Raw genomic sequence first — 23,968 nt, 5'->3', positions numbered from 1 at the left:
TTGGCAGGTCACTTCCCGCAACTGAGAAGCTTCCATGCTCCACGGTCTTCCGCTAACCTCCTCATTTTCACGTACGATATTTCTACTTTGATATCATCCTTTAATATAGTCTTCTTAGCCCTCTCTTTCCTGCCACTATACCTTCTAGCACGCCCCTCATGACAGTTCCTTCTTAGCCAATGTCCCAAACTGATTCTCTTCCTCTTCTTAATAATGTTTAAAACTGTTCTTTTCTCCCCTACCATTTCTAATACCTTCACATTTGTTTTCAGCTCGACCCAGCTAATTCCCTTCATTCTTGTCCACATCCACATTTCGAAAGTTTCCAGTCGTTTTCCATCATTTTTGCGTAATATCCATGTTTCTGACCCATATGGAACAATACTCCATGCGAAGCATTTTATGAGTCTTTTTTCTGAACTCTTTATTCAAGGTTCAACAAAACAGTCTTTTCTTCCTCCTAAAGGCTTTGCCATTTCTATCCTTGCTTTTATTTTACTTTTATATTTCATACATTACTAATAATACTACCCAGGTATCGAAAACTAGTCATTTATTCTTTTTTCTTCTTTCCTACTTACGTATTTGACATATTTGATACCGACCGCTACGTTCCAATCACCATAGTTTCTGTTTTTCTAACATTTATTTTCATTCCACATTTTTCACAACCCTTCATCAAGTTTTCTAACATTTCATTGATTTTCTCTTCAGATTCCGCAAAAAGCGCCATCTTATCTGCAAACCGTATACACTTATACACCTCCTACCGAAATTCCATCTTCATTTTGTACGCTCTTTTTCACTATCTCTTCTAGGTAGATATTAATGTTCGCGAGAGACAGCATTTCTGTCGAACTCCCCTTCTATTTGCACTCCCCTCTGTCATTTCTTCCCCTATTCTAACACTTACTTGTTGGCTCATATAAAAGTTTCTTATGAATCTTCGATATTTGCATTCCAATCCAACTTTCTTTAGAACTTCCAACAACAGTGTCCAATTTACACGGTCAAAAGCCTTAGATCAATAAATACCATATACACCTATTTCCCCTTTTCTATAAACCTTTCACCGATTACCCTCAACAATCCAATTGCATCTCTTGTGCCCTTACCTCTCCTGAACCCAAACTGTTCCTCCTCAACTTTTTATTTGTTCTTCCATATAACCTTCTGTTCAGAACTCGAAGCAACATTTTTGCTGCATGAGATATGAGACTAATAGTTCCATAATCCTCACAATTCTTTGGATTCGATATTTTAGCCATCAGTAACATGAATCTTCAGGAAGTCTTTTGGCCATTCTCCTGATCCATATATTCCATTGCACAGTCGGAGCAATCCTTTCTTGTCCTTGTTTTCCATATTCTTTATGAATTCGATCAGTAAATTAGTCATTGCGTTCGATTAGTCATCCCGAAGAATACTAAACCCTTTATCATCCTCGTGCACTTCATTTTCTACTTCAACATCTAGGTCATATGGACTATCCCTATTCTCATATAAATCCTCAACATATTCCTTCCATCTTCCTAAGACTTCACCTCTCTCCCTGACTACCTTCCCATTCTTATTTTCAATTGCCATCGTAATACCTCCTTGTTTCCTGTGAAGTCCCATAGATTTCAATTTCAGATTCTAGGATCAAACACAGAAATATCAAATGCATAACGGATTACTGGTTATAGCTCTTTTTATGTATATGGATTTATATTCAGAACATAATAACAAAATAGTAAAATAATCATTAGCTATAACAGTTGTACCGTTGATTCGTGATAAATGTTTCCAATAGTATGTAGATTTTGCATGTAAAAGAATAAGTCCTACGATTTTTAGAGTGACTTATTTGCTTGTTTTCCAGTGACATCACATAGACTAAAAATATATCTTTTCCTTTCATTCTTTGAGATAAAAATTGGCTGATCGATTAAAATGATTATTCTATAACTCTACTGTACATTTTTCTTTTGAAAACATGTTAAAGGTATTCTGTACCGAACAATTACTGATGACACGTAACTAACGCCAGAGTTCTACGACTAACACAACAAAAGGGAGAAAGGAATTTTACCTTTATAGGTAAATGCAACATATGCTACGCATACAAAGTGAATAGCTCTACCTGCTGATCTAGTGACTACCACATGAATCCTTGGTGCATGTGGACCTGTGTTCGATTCTTGGGAGACCATTTAGATTTGAACGTATTACGATGGTTCGGATTCAACCTTAAACTGTAGGTCCACATCTCATATAGCCTCGTTGGTGACAAAGCGCTAAACTTAAACAAACAAATGAAGTGAATGAGCAGAAAAACTTAGGATTTGAACTTTCTCTCTCTGAAAAGAAAAAAAAAAACTTAATTTTCTGCACCCCGATTCAAAATTGAATAGATACCAGAATTCAAAATTTCAATGTATTACCAGCTAGAACTTAAATGTCTCCTATTTGATACCTCACAAATTGATATGATGTATCTATAACAGCAACTTCCATTTGATAACTAAGCTTTTTTTTTCTTTCTTTTTTTTTTTTTACCTCTTCCTTATCCTTTGCAAGATCATCTCTTTCACTCTTCAGCTTCACCTGTTGCTCGTGTAATTCGGTCGTTGTCTTTGAGCTGCTTTGGTTTAATTCTTCCACTTGCTTCTCTAATGATTTTACTGTTTCCTATAACAGAATAAGATGTAGCAAAATAAGTAATTCTTTTTAGAATTCAACACCAGAGATTATTAAGGTATCAATAAAACAAATAAGGACTAATTTTTGAACCGATATTTCGTCCTTTTAATATTCCGCGGACCTTGTCGGGGTTCACCTTCTTTAGCAGGTTAAGTTTGATTTTTTTGTTTTAGGAAAATCTTACTTATTTGCTACAGGAAGCTGAAGCCTCGACAAAGTCCGTAGAATACCAAAAGAACGAAATACCGGCTTCAAAAATTGGTTTGAATAGGATTAAAAACAACTCTAAAGGTAAATATTTTTATTTCATTTTATACTAGTATAAGTTGGTAAGATAAAAACTGAAATTAGGAATAAGCATTTAATTATAGACTAATTCATTTACTTCATAATTAATGAGAATTAAGATATTTGTGTTTAATACAAAGGACAAATATCGTTAATAATACACTAATCCCCTTCAAGTCTTCAAAGTAGATCATTGTTGGAACTAATATTCACCCACTTCTAAGTTTCCATTAGACTCCTTCCAATAAGAAAGAGCAATTGATGGTTCATTTTATGGATAAAGCTGTCTAAGCTTCTTTTCCTTTAGAAGACTTGAACGAAAATGTCTCACTAATGGCAGCATCGTCTGAGCACACAAACACAAAAGTACTTGGATGTAACACATGTGAATACGCACAGATAAGACTTCAAAATGCAATTTTGTCAGCTTAAATAACAGCACATTTATACCGCAAGTTTAGAAAGTAAAATATTTATTTGGGCGTTTCTATTACTCTTATCGAGCGACTTTTGGATTATTAGTCTCATTATAACAATTTATTATGAGAGATGATCTAAAAAGGTTACAAAGCATATAACTTTTTCGTTATTCACTGTAACGTAAAGAAAACTTATTTATAGATTAATAACATTTTATCTTGTTGCTTATTTGAGGACTTCGGATTCCGGCCATGTATATTCGCAAAGCGGCCATTTAAAATGGTGACTCGTGAATAACTGGTCAAAGAGTAGGAATGAGGTCAGCGGTGCTTTTTTTTTTTTTTTTTTTTTTGACCAAAAACATTATACCTGCTGAGATTCATAGGCATACTGTTTATGTGTATGGAGAGGGGTCAATTTCAAGGCAATGTATAAGACGGACAAGTATTTTTAACAACAACCCTGGACAGAGTGAGACCCAATATCTTAACAACTGAGGTGAACTGTGTTTGTGTGGATGACTATTCGTGTGGACTGAAGGTAATTACGCTCATAATGTTCTGAAACATAGGAAAGTATGCGCAAAATGGATGCCACGGGAACTATCCGTGAGCCATAAGACAAACCGAGTGGCGACATCGCTGAGTATTCCGCAGTGTTACGCAGCAGAGGGAGACAATTTTCCTCATCGGATAGTGAAAATAGTGACTGGTCATGAAACAATATTGCATCTGTTCACTCCCTCAAGGAAGCAGGCATCCATGGAATGGAAACATTCATCTTCTCCATGGAAGAATTTCAAAGTGGTTGCTTCATCCGGGAAAATTTTGTGCATAGTATTCTAGGACGTATTAGGTGTATACTGACAGATTATTTGGAACAGGAAGAAAACGTGAATGCTGAAATATATTGCAGGACACGTCTGAAGTTGCAAGATGCCGTCAGACGAAAACGCACTATCTTCCTCCGCCGTGGTATGATTTTTCTGGATGTTGAACTCCATTAAAAAAGGGGGCACGTTGGCTCAGTGGTAGAGCGTTCACTTCCGGTGCTTGGGGTCCCTGGTTCGATCCCAGCTCGCGCCGTGTGGACTGTGTGTGGACAAACACCGTGCTCGTGGATTTTCTCGGGGTTCTCCCGTTTCCTCCCACTTTCTTCATTCCAGCATTTCACTCATCTGTCATCATCACCGTCTCCTTTAGCCTAACCGGCATAACTGTGGGACGTAAAACTTAAAAGATTTCATTTTTTCATTTTTCCATTAAAAAAAAAAAAAAACTAAAGACCTGATCTAGTCCACAGTGACTTTCAACTTTTGTTTGCTCTAAAGCAGAACATGGTTGGCCAGCATTATCCGACATATGATGATATAAAAACAGTACCTCACGGTGACTACGAGAACTTGACGAGTATTTCTGTGAGGTATGAAATAACCTCACCTACCGTTCTGACAAAAGCTTGAACAAGAAAGATGACTACATTAAGGACCAGTGTTAAGTGCCCTCTACCATCAGTTGTGTTGATCTTCCAGATGTGTCTTACATGTAAACCATAACAGGCTTTGAAACCTCTTCTTCGGATCATCCCCCAACTATTAAACCAATTATTATCTAACACACTTTTAGCAGCATATTTAAAGCAAGTAAAACCAGTCAAAAACTTAATTTGAAAAAAAAAAAAAAAAGTATCAATGACAGAACATTTTCAAAACATTACGATGATTTAGCAATACTGTTCCCATAAAAAAAAAAAAAAAAAAAAAAATCTTCAGACATGCTATCTTACATACAAAATGATGATATATTTTAAACATTTACCTAACTTTTCTATTCGGTATTCTGGTAGTCGAAATATTTTTCTGGTTTTTGTGTCAGAACATTCCTAACAACACTTTGTTTTCGATAAAATATAACAAGGAATTTCTTCTTATTCTGCAAATTTTATAACTCATTTTCTACGAAGATGGAGCGCGATACAGCTTATGTAAAATACTTAATCGCGGGGGATAATACTTTTTATATACAGGATGGCCTATAATTATGTATATGATGTTTCAAAGACTACGGTAAAGAAATTAGAAACATAAAATTGAATATAAACACATTGCTCTTATACGTTTCCTTACAAGAATTTTAATCTCCGTTTTCCATGTCGTAGTCCACCAATGCACCATCCAAGTCGATACATGCCTGGAGATAAAGAGCAATGTTGTCACAAGCAGCTTGACAGACTCATACCGGTATCCTGTGGAACTCTTCTGTGATAGCTTCCCGTTGTTCGGTCAAATTAAGCATGTGAGGTCGATACTCTTTGTCTTTTAAAACTCCCCATAAGAAAAAGTCAGGTGGTTTCAAATCGGGAGATCGAGTTGGCCACTCCACAAACCCACATCGGCCGATCCAGCGGTTCGGGAATGTTTTATTCAGCCCCATCATTTCGCCATCCTGTATGGCATACCACGAACAGTTCTAAGTCCAGTGACAGTTATCCCCACGCTCAGACTATACAGTGTTGTTATATCGAAACCTTTTATCCAGAGTTACAAACACTACAGGCAGTCAAACATCTTATACATAATTATGGGCTACCCTGTATACAGGGTGTTAATGAACTAAAGTTCATAAGAACCTATGGCGTAAAGTGAATAGTTTCAGAGCTAGGGCTGTCCAAAATCGCGAAACAGCCAAATTTCAAGATACCCTATTTCGAATTTGAGAGACTGTGGATGGTGGTCCTTATCAACGTAAAGGAAGTTATGCATACGCAATCCAAAAATGCATATTTCGTTAATGTTCAATGGGTGTACAGATTATTCACTGCAGGGTGAAATTCCCAGACAGGCCATCAACCGAATTTTGAAATATGCTCTGACTTAATGATTGGTCCAAAGTAGGCAAACGATAAGATTTGATATCAGTGAACACGGAATCCTTTGACGCGATGTCGGAAGTGTTAAGGATCGTCAGCATCACGGTCTTTCGTACTCGGGAAAACGCATGCTCCGATGTTTTCTTTCACGCTTGTAAGTGAAGAAAACGTGAAATATACAGTGACGAAATACATATCATTACATGTTATTCCGAACACAAAGATACATGGAGACCTGTTCCTAACACTTCAGCCTTCCCTCCGAAGCATTGGATGTCCATTGTTGTCAAGATTTACCTTTTGCCTACTTTGGACCCTTCTTGAAATCAGGGTATATCTGAAAACTCTTACACCTATTGACAATTGATGAAATATGCACTTTTCGATTATGTATGCCTGGCTTCCTTTACGCTGATAAGAACCACCATCCACAGTTTCTGGAATTCGAAATACGGCCTATTGAAATTTAGCTTTTTCGCGATTTTGGACAGCCCTAGCTCTGAAACTATGCACTTTTCGCCATAGGTCCATATGAACTTTTTCTCTTATTTTGATGTGAGGAATCACCTCTTACAGTTTGTCGGTATAGTTCATTAACACCCTGTATATATCTCAGTAACTACAGCTCTATTCAATCCGATGGGGGCAATCTGTCGAAAAAGTGTAAAGCCACCCTGAATAAGGTTTTCCTTGGTTTTCAACATTCACACCAGGCAAATGGCGGGTGATTCCTGATATATAGGTCCCAGTCTGCTTCCTTCCCTTTCCTAGGATAGTGTGGTCGCTGAGGGACGTCATCCCTCAAACGAGACCGGCTAAATGGCTTTAGATGCCGAAAGCCCAGAAATCTAAATCCTCATCCTCAGCTCCATTCAAAACCTTAAGTCTCTTTATACACATAAATACAGTGATTAATTTTGTTTTCACTGTAAAAATGATGGTTAAACTTACTTGTAATGTACCAATCTCTTTCTCCTTTTCTGCGACAATGGCATCCTTCTCACTTATTGCTTTTTCAATATTTTTATTTAATTCCTCTACCGTACTTTTGTATTCAGTTTGTAGAGAAAGGCACTTGGCATTCAACTCTTCTATCGTTTGTTGCTGCAAATATACATAACAAAAATAGAATTAACAATGTCTAAACTTGAGTTTTTTTTTTCCTTTTTAAATTATTATTATTATTCCTTTCGCAAATATTTGAGATAATCAGTTGGAATATCATTCAACTTCTTCTATGAACGTTATGAAACATACTATGTAGAAAACAACAGCACTGTAAACTGGTTCACAAAAGCACAAATTATTAGAAAAAGCATTTTCAGAAACTACAGCTAACCATTTCTAGTTATATACCTATATATCCATGTATACACTCAGAGGCACGGAAATAAAATAATAATAATAATTGGAAAAGTGAAATGGCATCCCAGTCATAATTATCCTATAATATTTATTTAATACATTTTTATTGCTTTTCAATGTGTGTTTCAGATATTGTGTATAATATTGTATTAAACATTTTAATTTCTTGTTATGTCCACAAACAATTGAAGAAATGGAATTAAAACAATATAATGAAATTCAAAGAATACCTTACGCATTGGTAATTATATTTAAGTTTGAGAAAAAAAAAAAAAAAAAAAAAAAACCCTGCCGGACTTCCATTCTACAAGGAAAAAGGTGATAACATAAAGTAAGGGTACCTGGAAAATTAGAAATAGTAACCAAGATCAGTACCAACTTCTCCAAATCCAGAGCAGTCTATGTTGGTAGAACTCAGTGGAGCGTGAAGAAGAAACACTCCCAAAGACGTGACTTCACTTCTTTCCCACCTCGAAACGAAACATGTACGAACCTTGTACAGTGCCACCATTGAAAATCAGGCAGAACGTTTCTGGGTACATACGAGGGTCATTTAACTCGAATTGGCAACACTGCTACGATTGGAGTGTCGTGTGGGCAGGAAACAAATGACGAACGTAGTGTGTTCCGTGGATGTGTACGAGTCAGTTCAACGCTGCTGCGGTCCCATATTATGGTGTGTGTGGCGAGTAGACATTGTTAAAGTGATTGTTGGTGAAATACCCCCCTAAAGCAATGTTCACGCGTGCAGAACAGTGTGTGTTTATCAAATTCCAGGTGGCACGAGGGCGAAATGCTAGGACGATTCACAGAGGATTAGTAGAGGCCCGTGGTGAAGCTGCTCTACCGTATCGGACAGTGGCGAGATGGATTGCAGCACTTCAGGCGGGACGACAGTCAACAGACAAAATGCACGGTGGAGGACATATGCAAATGGCTACGGACGAAATTTATCTTGCAAGGCTACGAACACTCCTTGACGGTGATTGGCGCTGGACTTGTAATGAATTGGCGCAGGAGCTGAACATTTCTTCCGGATCAGTGTTCAGCATGCTAACACAAGATCTTGGCATGCGGAAAATTGCAGCCAGATGCGTACCCATGCTCTGACCGAGGTTCAAAAGTGGCATAGGGAATGTGCGCGCCTACATCTTCAACGTTACAATGAGGAAGGTGATGACTTCTTGCACTGCATTATCGCAAGTAATGAAACGTGGGGAAGATCCTACGAGCCTGAATTTAAACGTCAGTCGAGTGAATGGCGCCACCCAGAATCTCCACGACGGGAAAAGCTTAGACAAGAGCCAGCAAACGTGAAGAAGATGAGGTGAGTGATTCACTACATTCCATTTCACAACTATGTTGCTACTTCGAGTTAAATGACCCTCGTAACAGAATATCTTCTTTAAAAATAAATAATAAATAAATAAATACCGAGTGTACCAAAAGTCTGAGAACCATAAACCAACTGTATTATCAGTAAAGACATGAAAATAGAAAGGGAAAAAAGTTTGAAAATAGGCAGTTTTCAAAACAAAATGCTGAGTTTTTTTTTTCGATATCACCAGTCATTTTGGTTTCACACTAAGGCACTCTACGTTAAATGAAAAAGCAACGTATCAGTTCAGTAGTCTGCGAGGGAATGGAAAATAAGAACACGCAAAAATGACACACGGAAAGTGCGCATTGTTACGTAAGGAAATTTAGAACACTTGGAAACAGCTTCCCAACCATGCTGTATTGTTGGTACGCTGAGGGACAACGGGAAGAGCCTGCCGAACTGACAACGGTGCTTTTTCATTTAACATGGGGCGACTTACCACTGTGAAACCCAAACGGCTGTTGGGACTGGAAACACTCCACCGTTTCAGACTGAAAACCAGTCGTTTTCAATAACTTTTCTTTCCATTTGTTCGTATCTGTAATCATAATGGTCCGGGACTTCTGATACACTCTGCAGATAAAATAAAATAAAATGTAAGTATATATATTTGCTATTGAACTCACCGATTTCTCGAACTGAGTTTTAATTGAAGTTAAATTATCCTCATATTTTTGTGTCATTTCCGAAAGGAGTTTCTCGTTTTGCTCTTTTACTTGTTCGATCATATGCTTCGCCATTTCGCCTTCTTGTTGAGCTGTATTATATTGCTCTCGTAATTGGTCCATTTCTTTTTGTTTGCTTTGGAGCTCTTCATTTAACTTTATAAGTTGAGCAGAAGAATCGCTTGACGAACTCATTACTTCCGTAATTTTCTCCTCCTACACAAAGTAGAAAATATACAATTAGGAAAGAATTATCAACTCCAAATTTAAGCAACGTATTTATTAGATTATAACACAACTTTTCGTCAACAGCATGTTGGGGAGAATATTATATTATTTTCCCATATAGTTTCTACACTGAAATCTTCAACTAAATTTTCATAAACTAAAATTAAAAAAAAAAAAAAAAAAAAAAAGTGACTTTTTCGTAACCTTTTCTTTTCCAAACTATAAAATTTGGTAACATTCTCAAGAGCGAATTTGGGTGCGAATTGGGCCGAATCTTTATGCATGCGATAGAAGCGTGCTTTACTTACGATTTATAGCGTCTAAAGCTGACCATAGATATTTTTGATGGTGAATTTTGACGTTCTATAGAACAAAATTTTCAAGTCTATGCTCATATTTGTACAGAAAAAAAAATCGTGACCCAAAAGCTAAATTTCGTGACTTTTTCTTGACTTTCATGATCATTTTCTGATTTCGTGACTTTTTCATGACTTTCGTGACTGACAGACACCCTGATAAATATAATTATTACTATAACTTTATTAATTCTGAAAATCTAGCATTAATTTATCAATCTAAATGCAGCCATTTCAGAGTAAAAACATTTTCTCGGCATGAAAACTAAGATAATATTTTACTTATGATCAGTACAATAGTTGGTATCACTTTTACTTTGATATTTTCTGAAGATTTCAGTAATAATATTTTTCTTTATTGGAGAACCTCTGAGGAACAATGCTATTGTATAAACAAAATGACAATCTACCATCATAGGTATGAGGGATGAAAATTTGGTACAATGAAACCTGATTTGTGCAAGATGATACATTTATACACAGATAGTTATCAAAATAATGAAAACAACCTAATAAAATGCAACTACTCTGATTAACATAGAGTTGAATTTATTTTAGCCCGTAGTACAACTTCTATTCATCGTAGAATTGAAGCATATAACTCGTCCACAGAAATGGCGGACCATTCTACATATAGTGCATGTTTCAGTACGGCACCCACCTGGACGCTTCACAGATAATTTTCCTTTTTTTTTAAAAAAAAAATAAAAAAATTCCCTTCCTATTTCATGAAGCATTTAGATAAAGAGTTTATGGTATACCCTTTTTAATATGATGATTGTTTTCGTTATTTTCTAATAATTCATTATATATATTCGAATATACTGACCGATCACTGGATTATGACCACCTACCTAAAAAGGTGCATGTGTTTCTTTCACCTTTTGTACACTGATCTGACGTGGCACAGATGTAATGAGATGTTGGCAGCCATCCGCTAGTATGGTCAACCAAGCTGTGAGTAAAGGGGACTTCAATGTGGAAGAGGAGGTGAATGACTCGGCAGTTTGAATGTATTGTCTGCCACAGGCGCACAATGAGTTTGAGTTCAGATCATTAGGTGATTATGGAAATATGACAGAAGTCCGAACTGTCTTCCTTAAACCATTTCTGTGGAAGATATGCGCGATGACTAGATATGTTATTGGCTTGAAAGATATCATCACCACAGGGGAAAAATGAAACAAGATGCGATATACTCAAATTTGCCAGGGAATCACGATACTGAACAGTCATGTGTTCCTAGTGTTGCCTATTTCAAAAATGAAAATCCGGGACGCTACTAAATTACGAGAATCTTTGAAATGCTTATTTACTTTCTTCCATTAGATAGAGTTGTTCAAGTATTATGTAACCACATTTTTAGTCATTTTAGTAGACTTTCTCTTCCCTAGTTAAGCAAACGTGAGCAGATGATTTACCCAATCCCCCTTGGTATGCATATTATTATTATTTCTCAGAATCTGTCATGTTTCTTGGCTTTCAGAGTCTGGTTTAGTTCACTCAAGATGTGATGTTTCCTTTCACACGTTTTGTCTGTTTTTTAAAATTTTTTTACGGTTAATTCATTGGCAATATGTTCTGGTTGCGTTTGTTATCTTTAAAGAACTTCTTTTACTGAATTTTTACTTTATTTCTGTTATTTGTGAATTCGCATGTATGCTTACGTCAGCATGACCCTCTCCACTACTGTCAACTTTTGAATTGCCAGACTCAGAAGTTGAAGAGAATAATTATATACCTAATCCTGTGAAAAAAGTAAACTATAATATTTCCTTCTTTTCTTCTTCGCTAAAAACTGGGACATTTAAACGTCTCGAGAAATATTTTCGGGACGCCGGGACGCAAAACTCGATTCCGTGACGGTCCCGGATTTTCCGAGACGAATGGCAACCCTATGTGTTCGCCTACAACCATATGGGGAATTAGCTTTTGCCATGTAAAAATAACCCTGACAATATACTCACAGTCACCGGGCCTAGATTGTTGACCTCATGCGCAAGAGCCCCAGCCTCATGAGATTTCGGCAAAGACGAACACGTCCTTCCACAGTATGCGATAATAATTCTAATTCATCAAATCAGAGACAGACATTCTTCAAGTCTTCTATCGTCCAATTTGTGTTGCGCTAGGTGAGTCACTGGCGTTGTTGAACCCGAGTTAGAAGCGGGTGATGTACAAGACGTTTCTACACATATGCATGGAAGGCGCATGGTCATAGGAAATTACTTTTCGAGCTGGCCACGATTGTGCTGGGTAGTCCGTTAGTTAATCACTGGTCTGCATCTATGAACTCCTATTAGTCGCTGAACGCGACGCTCACTTTGCGTTGCTGTTTTACTGTTGGCTCATCGCTTGTCCCTGTTGTCTCTTGAATTGATACACTTTCCCTATGGCTGCTTTCGAACATCTCACTACTGACTAATTAAGCCGTTTGAACGATTGTGGTCTTCGGGACAATCAGTCTTTTAGGACAACATGGTATTACGTTTGTCAACCATTGATAAACTTTGGAGTTTTCCTAGTACGCGCCAATTCTCTCTATTGACCGAGCATCTAGGTTCATAGCTATACACTACCACGATGCGCGCTACGTCATCACGAAACACACGTTAAAGGAAGATCGAAATGAAATGAAATGAAATTTTGAGTTTTACGTCCCACGGATATGCCGGTTAGGCTAAAGGAGACGGTGATGATGAGTAATGAATGAAATGGTGGAATGAAGAAAGTGGGAGGAAACGGGAGAACCCCGAGAAAACCCACGCACACGGTGTTTGTCCACCACAAAGTTCACTTGACGGGAGCAGGGTTTGAACCCGAGACCCCTAGCACCAGAGGTGAACGCTCTACCACTGAGCCACCGCGGCCCGCTAAAGGAAGATCGAATCCAATATTCGAAGAGTGTAGTCATAATTCAGGGATCGGTCAATGTATAGTATATTTATATCCATTTGCAATCTTTATTAAATGGTTGCCAAAGAAAAATGCATAGTAATACCGACAACAGAAGATGAAGAAACTGACAAAATTAATTTCAAAATAAAAAAATATATAATTTAAGAAATTTCCTACATTACGTTATTTAAATGTTAATTTGTTAAAAGCGAAGTTTCAAAGCATTGTTCTTAAGTATTACTCACAACTGAATAAATTACAGCTCACTCATTCTTACCAATTTTTCCCTTTGTTGAGCTAATTGGTTACTCCTTTCCTCTGCCGATTGCAATTTGAGCTGCAGATCATGAACTTCTAGCTGCAGAGACTGAATTTGACTTAATTGACTATTAGCTAATTCTTCTTTACTTGTTAATTTTTCATTCAAACCTGTAATCATTTCCAAAGGTTTATTGCAAAGAAACAGAAATTCGCAATAATCTTGTTATAGTACATCTCAATCATATATTTTAAACTTAATTATGTACCTTTTTGTGTTATTCTTAAAAGTTTGCTAATTAAATCAGCCCATGATTAAAGGATTTCCTGCATTTTCTCTACTCTTTTATTAAGCTATGCTTACCATGAATAGATATATATCTGTGAATAAAATCATGAAGAAGGTTTTTCGTGGATATTATATCTCTAATATAATCAACTTCTCACAGTCATGTATGATTTGCAGAACAGAAATAACGCTAATTTTAAACTATTTAAATATAATTGTGCATTGGTTTCTACAACGAATACAAATATTTCATATAAAGGGTTATTCAAAAAGCATGCCGGTTTTGGATCAGCTCGCAAATTTTTGTTTCTCGGTTGCCGACATTGTTTTGTATTGTTGATCTACCCACAAACATTTCGATTGTCACCTTAGTCTGAATTTCTCGCATTTCTTCAGTCTGTGTCTAGCCACGGAGCAGTTGATTATAGCACAACGTGTGCTAACTGTAGAAACTTTTTATCAGAACGGATTGCTTCATTTTGCGTAATGCTAACCAGCAATGGCCCTCGAGGTCATGTGACTTAACTCCTTGTGACTTTTTTCCTTTGGGGTACTCTTAAATCATTGGTGTATGTCAATAAACCCCGTTCCATCCGTGAATTAAAGGAGGAAATTCGACGAGTCGTCGGCGAAATCCAAGTGAAAAGAATCCAGGCAGTCGTAGTGAATTTCACGAACAGAGTTATCGCATGCCAGCGCACTAGAAGGGGTCATATGCCCAACGTGATTCACCATACCTGAGATCGGAATGTGTAATGAACATGTTTATGAATTTTGTTAGTGTTTTTTGAAAAAAATAAAGTTCATAATTTGATGTAACAAAACCGGCGCGCTTTTTGACTATATTTCAGTAATATTTAATTAAAATCATGTTACCAAAATATGTAAGACAGTCTTTTTTTTTACAGATATATTATGGATATTTGATGACAATGTTTTACTGACAAAGGATAACTGAACTAACAGAATTAAAGAATAAAACTAACCTAATACTATGGTTGGCTGTTAATATGACGCATCGAGTCATACATACCTTTTACGGTTTCCGATTGCTGCGTTAATTCAGAATTCTTCTCTTCAAGCGTCTTATTGAGAGCTGAAATTTCGTTTTGCAATTTAGTTAACTCTGCATCTTTTTCCGATATCACAGAATGAAGTTCTTGTACAGCGCTATCTTTTTCTTGAATGACTAAACTACTTCTTTTGGATTCCTCGGTTTCTTTATTCAACAATTCCAACTTCTCTGATAATATATGATCTTTTTCTTCCAATTTTTGTTTAAGGACCTCTATTTCGTCTTTGTATTTCGCCAGCATCTCTTCCGTTTCAAACATTTTATCCGATTCTTTTTCTAGTCGTTCTGCTTTGCTCCTTTCTTCGTTGAGTTGCTGCTGCAGTTGTTTCAGATTTTCTTCTTTCAATTCATTGGCACTCTGGTTGAAATAAATGAAAATCAAGTACTTAATGGTGAACTACTGGTCACACTATACATAATAAAACCAAGCAAAGCGCTTTCTTTGTTTTTAATTGTTATTTGTTTATTTACTTATTACATAAATAAATTTATTTAACTAAAAACAATAACTGTGGCTGTAAGCCTTTATAAACATATGCCAAGTTTAATCAAAATTGTAGTCTTATTCAAGAAAGTTTTCGTAGAACAGCCAAAAACAGGTGAACACATAAATGTACTGTGTTAAGAAATCGAATCTTAGAATATCGCTTCGTTTGCTTCCTTTATGCAAGGAAAATAAAATGTAATCACTTAACCAAAGAAATAAACAAAAGTATGAAAAATATATTTTTCAGATGCAATAGTCTAAATTTTCGTTTTTTTTCCTTGCCTCTTGAAGATGAACTTGAAAGTTGTCATATATATTTACAGCTATTAAGCTTTCTTATTGTGGAAAAGAATCGTTCTTAACTGTTTGTTAGCAAATGTTTATTATAAGTACACACATCATTTAATAACACAGATGATCAGCATCTCATCATTTACTTTATTATAAATCAAATTAATGTTTAATAAAATGATTGTTCTACACTTTTTAGTTCTTTTAAACAGGGAAAAAGTCAAATCTATATATATAAAATTAAAATTACTATGTTTGTGACTCTAAATCTCCTGAACCGCCCGACCGATCTCGATCAAATTTGTAACATGGATGAGGTTCGAGGCTGGGCTGGTTTTAGGCTATCCACTTTGATGGTGGAACTGAGGGAGGGGGTACAAAAAATAAATAAAACTTAATAACTACTGAACCACTCGACCGATCTTTATCAAATTATCAACATAGATGAAGTTCAGACCTGGGATCATTTTTATGATTTAAATTTGACGGAGCAACGTAGGGGAGAAGGAGGGGGAGATATACAAAAATCAATTTATGTAAGACTGAAAGTGACTATTTTTGTAACTTAATAACTCTTGAACTATCCGACCGATTTCAATCAAATTTTCAGGAAACATGAAGTTCGGATCTGGAAACATTTTTGTAATTTCACTTTAACGGTAGATTCTAGGGGAGGGGAAGGGGAGGAGGCGTATAAATAAAAACTAATAAAACCTAATAACTTTTGAACCACCCAACTAATCTCGACCAAATTTTCAACGTATATGAGGGTCGGGGTATTTTATCGTTTCACTTTGACAAGCCACCTTAGGGGAGGGGGAGGGGGTAGATATATGTAAAAAAAAATAAAATAAAAATGACTGCCATTGTGACTTCATCACTTTTGAACCACCCGACCGATCTCAATCACATTTTCAACATACATGAGTTTAGGAGCAGGGATTACTTTAGGCTATTCATTTTGACGATGCAACGTAGGGGAGGGGGAAAGAAATTTAAAAATGATCATAAATGACCGATATTAGTGTTGAATCCACAGTTTTTGGGGTCGATGAGAGAAACAGTGACACTTCTGATGCTGTTTCAATCCAAGTTCCGCCCTGATAGTTGGAGAGGGGGAGAGTACAGCGTACGGGAGGGGGATAAAATTTAAAAATGATCGAAAATGACTAATATTAGTGTCGAATCCATAGTTTTCGGACTAACTGAGATTAACAGTGACAATTCTGATGCCGTGTGCCGCAGCACTGAGGAGGGAGAGATTGAATAATGATTATAAAATAATATAATTATATAATAATGATTGAAACTGACGAATATTAGTGCCTAATCCATAGTTTTCGGGATCATTCGGATGAACAGTGACATTTCCAATCCGATTTAAATCCAAAATCAGCCTTGCCACTTGGGAGAGGGGAAGAAAAAGATATGTAAAAATGATCGAAAATTGCCACTATCAGTGTCGAATTTATAGTTTTCTGGGTCGCTTAGATTAACAGTAATACTTTCGATCCCGTTTAAATTCAAATTCAACCCCGCAACTTGGAGGAGAGGGAGGACGAGATATTTAAAAATGATCGAAAATGACGGATATTAGTGCTGAATCCATATTTTGGAGGGGTCGCTGAGATGAACGGTGACACTTCTGATACCATGGGCCGCAACATGGAGAGGGATATATATATATAGTCGAAAATGACCGATATTATTGTTGAATCTATAGTTCTTGGGGTCGCCGAGATGAACAGTGACACTTTTGATGCTGTTTAAATCCAAGTTGAGCCCCGCATCTTGAGTTAGGAGGAAAGGGAAATACATAAAACTGTTAAAAAATAACCCATATTAGTGTCGAATCCATAGTTTCTGGAGTCGCTGAGATGACCAGTGACAATTCCGATGCCAGTGTGCATTTAAATTATTTATTTGAACTCAACGAAGAGGGTAATAAATGCTAGTTTGGACTGAATATTCATGTATTACTGTCACATACACTACGGTTTGTGAAAACTGCAACATGTGAGTGGAATGAAACGTGTACTACAGATTTGTTACACGACTATATAGAAATGGTTACAATTTCAGAACTATGTAACACCATACAAATAAGTATGGCGTGAATTCACCACGTGCTGCAAGCAGACCCTCCTGTACATTGTGGCATCGAATAAAGATGTTGATTTGCTCCTGAGGTATCGCTTCCAATGTCGCTTATACACAAATCCACAAAATATGGACACTGTCTCCTGGTGGATCGTGACGGAACAGGCGCTAGCTAATTGTATCACACACATGTTCGATGGAAGACATGTCAGGTGACCGGGGAAGCAACAATATCCGTCGTTCCTCGAAGACAGGCCCTACAATTTCTACTAAAATATTGCCTCCGGACCTGTCCGAAGGCAGGGTGAGTTTGGTTTCTTGAGCTTCCTTGATGTAGGGATGACTGGCCAAACTGTTTCATTGTGTAGCAGCCGACATCGCGTGTTGTATCGAATGACGTCCCATATACCATTAGGCCATTACGACGTTCGACAATGCATTCTGACAGACTGTACTTACCTCGATAGCATCTAACGCATAAGACAGCTTGAAATGTTACCCCTCTGAAAAATACGACCATCTTCCACTTAATACGCCACCGACGGTGTTCATGTGCTCTTTGTAGCCTAAGGCACAATGAAATGAAATAAAAATTGACAGGGTACTGAACAAGTCACCTATCGCACCATAGATGTGCGCTCTAAAATAGAGCCACAGTGCCTCGCATCGTAGCTTGAGACATTAATGGTTCTGGCTCAATCAAAGACGACGCAAAGGCATGCGTGCTGCTACTTTAGCGTTTAGCAGACGGCGTTAACTATCGATGCAGACGTGACCACATCCATTATCATGCTTCAGTGCTAAGCTAGGCGTGGTTACACTCCGCCGTCCACTACTCGATTGTTGCTGCATACCGTTCTCTTCTGTCCATTGCTTCCACATACGCATAACTGTTACGGAGACATATCCTGTACGCATACAAATTTCACGGTGCGAGAAATCTTGTTTCCAATGGAAAACTAGATGGCCTTCTTCGAACGCTGTTGGCTATTTATTTTGAGCAGTTTGGCGTCGACGAAACCAATTGGAGTCTGCTCACATGTTCCCTGTTTGCTTGTCCGGAATGATGGGTACTACTCCATATCACGAACCGAGATGCCGGTCTAGTTACGCACATGTTACATTGAAATTAGAACCGTTTTTATGTCATATTTTTCTGTACAAATTCTGTGAAATTGGACGTATATCTAGTGTTTCTTCATGGTGTTACAATTTTCATGTAGTAATAGTATATGTGCTTCCCGTGCTTTCTTTATACATGCCTGATATAGGCGAAATGTTAATAGACGTAAGAAAGGGATTTTTTTTTTTTAATTAGTCTCTATCTATATTTTATTTCCTAATCTTATTAACTTCCAGTTTTCTATATATCCTTCTCAACTACAGAGAAATAACTAATTATCTTACTCCTACTCTACTCTAGTTTAGTAGCTCTCTCTAGTGCTAGCCATGCTCGCTAAATGGACTGAAAAAGTTTTTCTTATATATATTTCCTAACTTTCTGAAAGCACTTCACCAAGTAATCAAACTGTAATTTGAAATTTTTGATTTTATTCAAATGAAAAACTCCTCATTTATCACGTAACATTGATATCTCTCTATGTGAGAATCTCACCTTATATTATCTGTGACTATTCCATTGTGATTTTTAATAACATTTTAATAATTCTTTACAAGAAGATAATCCTTATGAAGTAAAAAGAATATGAATATTTACTTTCCAACGTTTTACAAGATATAAACCAGATTTTTCGAAATGGAATAATACAATATATGTTACCTCTAGTTCTCCTTTAAGGATAGTTTCCTCCTCCAGCCTAAACTGCAGATCCTCTATCTTCCTTTTTTCTTCCTCCAGCTGCGTGAGAATGAATCCATTTTCTTTCTCCAAACGTATCTGCATTTCACGCATATCAGTCAAGGTGGCTTCAGTTTCCTCCCGATACTGTAACAGCAAACATGACAAATAGAAAAATAGAGCAAAATATAAAAAGAATATACATTCTCAAACTTAGTGAGGACTATTTTTATTAGTCAGAATGTTCTTCGGATCACTGAAAGGAAAGCAAATTCATAATAATACTTTTTAAAAAGTTTTGAGCAAATCTTAATACCAGTATACCAATATTTTTTAATCAGTATTAATAAAAATGTCCTTAATAGTATTAAGTTCCCAAGAAAATACATATCAGCTTCTTTTCATAATTGAAGACTACCAATAATATTTAATAGAATAGAAAGGACAATGAGTCTGAAAGGCATAACTATAAAGAATAAATATATCAAAGATAAATAACGCAAGGAAAGTTATCTACACAAAAACAAAGTGACACACATTCTTGGCTGCTTTCTTTACCTAGCAGATATGGCGTTTCGAGCTCAAAAAATGATCTTGTGCTTTTGCTGTCAGTGGCAGTGTTGAAATTACTTGATTAAAGGAAAACTCAGTGTTCAGTCAGTTTGCACGAAAGAGAGAAAAGTCACTTTTCTATGTTTATTGAACATAAATTTATTACGGTAAAAGTGCAAGAAATCTTTTTATGTAAAAATAAAATTCAACTTATAAAGTTAATGGAGTGAAACACATGTAATTAACTCACCTGTTCGTATTCTTGTTGTAAAGTTGCCAACTTTTGTTCAGCGATATCCACCTGATTTGCTGCCCTTGTGACCTCTGTTCGCTCTAAATCTCGTTCTTTTCTTAGCTGTTCTATATACTGGTCCTTCTCTTTTAAAGCTTCCTGCGAAACAAAATGACACTTAGCTGTGAATAATTTTAACAGTATATATAGATAATCGTTTCAAATCAATCAATATAGCACCATAAAATATTCCACCTAAAATATATCTAGTTCAATATAAGAAAAAACAAATCAATTACAAATTTACAATATTTCAAGTTTAATTCTGCTCGTTACAACTGAAATACAGAACGTCATATATGTGTATTGGAAGACGATTCTTTTATTATTATTATTATTATTATTATTATTATTATTATTATTATTATTATTATTATTATTATTATTGATTAAATAAACGATCCTTATATTGTCCTCATCTACGGAAAATGAGCAACTTCAATCTTAATTTTCTTTAGGATTTCCAAACAAAAGTTTTGGGACAAACCTGTTAGGAGAATGAGAGGGACACGGCTTGGGACAGTATTCGGATAGTCTGAAACCGAAAATTTGTAAAAAAAAAAAAAAAAAAAAAAAAAAAAAAAAAAAAAAAAAATTATCACAGAGACTGGGGAATTCAAATTAGATTTTACAAACTTTATCCATTATGTTTACAATAGGTCATACCATTTGTACAAGGTTGCCATTTTGGTTGGAATAAAGAATGGTATTTTCACAGGTCTTCCTTAGGGGCCGTATGTAAACTACAGTCTTAATTGCTACCTAAAGATTGATTACAACTGTGGTGAAGCTATTATCGTAACGCATTTCCCATTTACAAATAATAGTGAAGATAATTTACATACATATATTTTAGTTATTTTGAACGACGAATTTTGTTCTCTGCGTGTTTTTATATAACTATGAACAACGCCAATGAACAACTTGAAATTTTAACATCTGAAAATGATCTCTACTAAGCTTTTTTTCCAGAGCTTTGCTCTGGATAATAAAAAAGACGAACAAGAACAAGATCTAGGAAGAAGGAAGAGATTTTGATGATAGAATATACTGGTCATGCTGAATATGAGCAAATGTAAAGTTTGTTAGGTTCGCCATATGTCCGTATGATAAAATAAGTTGCAATCATAGCTATAAGTATATTAAGAGAATTGCAACATCCCGTGAAAAACAGTACCTCCAAGATGTAAAATCAAAGCACTTGACCCCAGATCTATCACAATACATTAAAGAAATACAATATTACTGAAAGAAGAACTTCATTAGAGTTAGAAAAGAAACGTCAACGGCTAATTTTTCAAAGCTTTTTTATTCTTTTTAAATAAAACTGAAATTTAGCATTGCCGAAGATAGGTTGGTTATATCATAAATACAGACAGACAAAATCTAGCAACATTTATATATATTAACGACTAGCAATAATTTGGCCAATCTGGCTATTAATTATGGAGAATTAGAAACTAGAACAATCAAGGATTTTTTGTAAAATTTCAAATTATGACAGAAATTGTTCCCAAAACGTGATAGGAACAAAAGATATTCACGTCCTTCTTCTACATTCACATTTTTAGCGTCCAGTCTAAACTTTTACTAACATTAAGTAAGTTTTACAGCAACATTTCCTCGAGTAAATTCTTTATTGTTCACTAGGAAGCTGAGGTGCCCGTCTTCACATGAAAAGAATAATGTTTATACAAAAACTTTGAAAGTAAAACAATGCGTGAAATATTAAACGACAGAAAACGCCACCGTCGATTCTCGGACCAGCTGACGTGCCTGTTCTTCGCACGGGAAAAATATGTTTAACTCTACACACATCAAGGAGTTCGCGTAACATCACACATCAAGGAAGGAAGAAAAAATGTCCACCACATAAATCATTATTTTCAGTCCCAGAAAATATAATATTCTTTTCTATTTTGTACTAACTATAAACTAAGAAAACTAAAGACACAAAATAGAGAAGGACATTACATTTTCTGTGCCAAAAAATAATGATTTATGTGGAGGACATTTTTTAACCTTCCCCTGGTGTGCGGAGCTACGTGTAACCCATGATTCTACTTTTAATATGATAACTCTGAAACTAGCAGGTATTTTCCGTTTAGGTGTACGACGTTTTGCATCAGGTGTATGCATAGCGACGCCTAGTGTCAAAATCTTCAACTCTAACTGGAAATAACCTCATGCATATGACAGTAACATGTTACACCAAGTGAAGATATTTTATGTCCACCATGAAAATTTTGGGTTAATTTTCTCGAAATTAAAAGTATTGAATGACAGAAAAAAAAAATATTAATTTTGACACACAACCTGAGTTATGACATGATACTAAAGCAACATTCATAAAAATTCTTATCTAATAAAAGTGTGGACAATTTTAACCCATCTTGGTGTACCTAGGGTTAATGCAAAAGAACTCAAAGATCTGAAAAGTATGCAACCTGGAGCATAGGAAAAACTTTGACCCCGAACTCCCTTAACTCGAGTTGAAAATCGAAAAAGTGGCTTCGTACGCGATTAGATCTGGTGAAAACCTATCTGTGTAGAAAATTAGGTGGCTCTAGGCGACTCCTTTCTATGTCAAAATCTGATGACTGACACACACGCACACACATATATTCTTGCAAATCTTATGTTTATCACATCTGAGGAACGGTTTGATATATCAATTCCTGTAAACGTCTTTATGATTATTTTGTCAGTTGGAAACCATTTAACTCCTTAGATACGATACTTAGTACTTCTTCGAAATAAAGGCTGTATTAAAAAAGCAAATTTTCAATTTCTTGTGACTTTGTTCTTATTTGTCCGAAATGCATCATATCATATGGTCGTACCGACACTTCCAGATATCCACCGCCTTCATTCATATTCATATTCATCTCATCTCAATTCATCGCCATATTCATCTCAGTTACTTTCTCACTGTTACAGAGCGTTACGAAATTAGGATATTTGTGATATTATAGCATCCTTAGTTAGCAACACCAAATAAAAAGTGTGGTATTTTAATGTTTCGTCTTTTTATATGTAGATTTAAAATACATACTAACCTGACAGTGCCATCTGAAAATAATAAACTTTATACTGAGATGGCAACATTGTTAACCTGGTGATACTGTCGAGTATGTCAAACTCCCCCCCCCCCCTCTTTTGATATTTGCTGGTACAACATTTCAGCTATTTCTATCAATTAGTTTAGACGTTACATAGGAGGGGTCACTTTAAGTGGTTCACTCTGCATATTAATAAGGATACCTTTGTATAGGTTTTCATCGTTGTTCCTCTTATTACCCACGACCAAAATTCCAAACCAAAAACTCAAAATTTGGTAATAACATATTTTAGAGATTAGAATGTAAATAAGTCAAATATTGCGTTGACTCGTGTTTGTGCCATGCCATAGAGTGTCATATCACAGAATAAATTCTGAGACACTGAGTTTCTCAAGTTATGAAACATAAAAGATACTTCCAATGTTTTTTTCTCCTAATAATTTTATTATCTTGAATTATTTGGCTTGCTATTTTATCTCACTGTTCAATCTGAAACAGTTCAACACTTTGTTGAAGCATTTATAGATGAAACAGTCTGTTAATTCAGGATTCGTGGCATTTTCAATTCCTTACTTTTAAGAATAATGAAATTCAGTACGCTCTTGACTGA

The 23,968-nt window shown here is 35.9% G+C and overlaps 1 protein-coding gene across 9 annotated transcripts in view; it reads right to left on the bottom strand.

Moving 5' to 3' along the window:
* The window catches only part of LOC145694717 (uncharacterized), a 245,130-nt gene that overhangs the window by 45,376 nt on the left and 175,786 nt on the right, over positions 1-23,968 (bottom strand). For all 9 annotated transcript variants that reach the window (XM_081771246.1, XM_081771247.1, XM_081771248.1 and 6 more), the window contains 7 exons: positions 20,255-20,395; positions 19,435-19,599; positions 14,735-15,134; positions 13,432-13,583; positions 9,634-9,888; positions 7,213-7,365; positions 2,542-2,673 (listed from right to left, as the gene is read on the bottom strand). In XM_081771246.1, the coding sequence (XP_081627372.1) occupies positions 2,542-2,673; positions 7,213-7,365; positions 9,634-9,888; positions 13,432-13,583; positions 14,735-15,134; positions 19,435-19,599; positions 20,255-20,395 (1,398 nt within the window). The remainder of the gene's footprint in view (positions 1-2,541; positions 2,674-7,212; positions 7,366-9,633; positions 9,889-13,431; positions 13,584-14,734; positions 15,135-19,434; positions 19,600-20,254; positions 20,396-23,968) is intronic.

This window comes from Thermobia domestica, chromosome 9, assembly GCF_964235325.1.
Source record: "Thermobia domestica chromosome 9, izTheDome1.hap1.1, whole genome shotgun sequence".
NCBI classification, from domain to species: Eukaryota; Metazoa; Arthropoda; class Insecta; order Zygentoma; family Lepismatidae; genus Thermobia; species Thermobia domestica.
The sequence above is the reverse complement of the archived record's forward strand: the minus strand, read 5'-3'. Positions and strand labels throughout refer to the sequence as shown.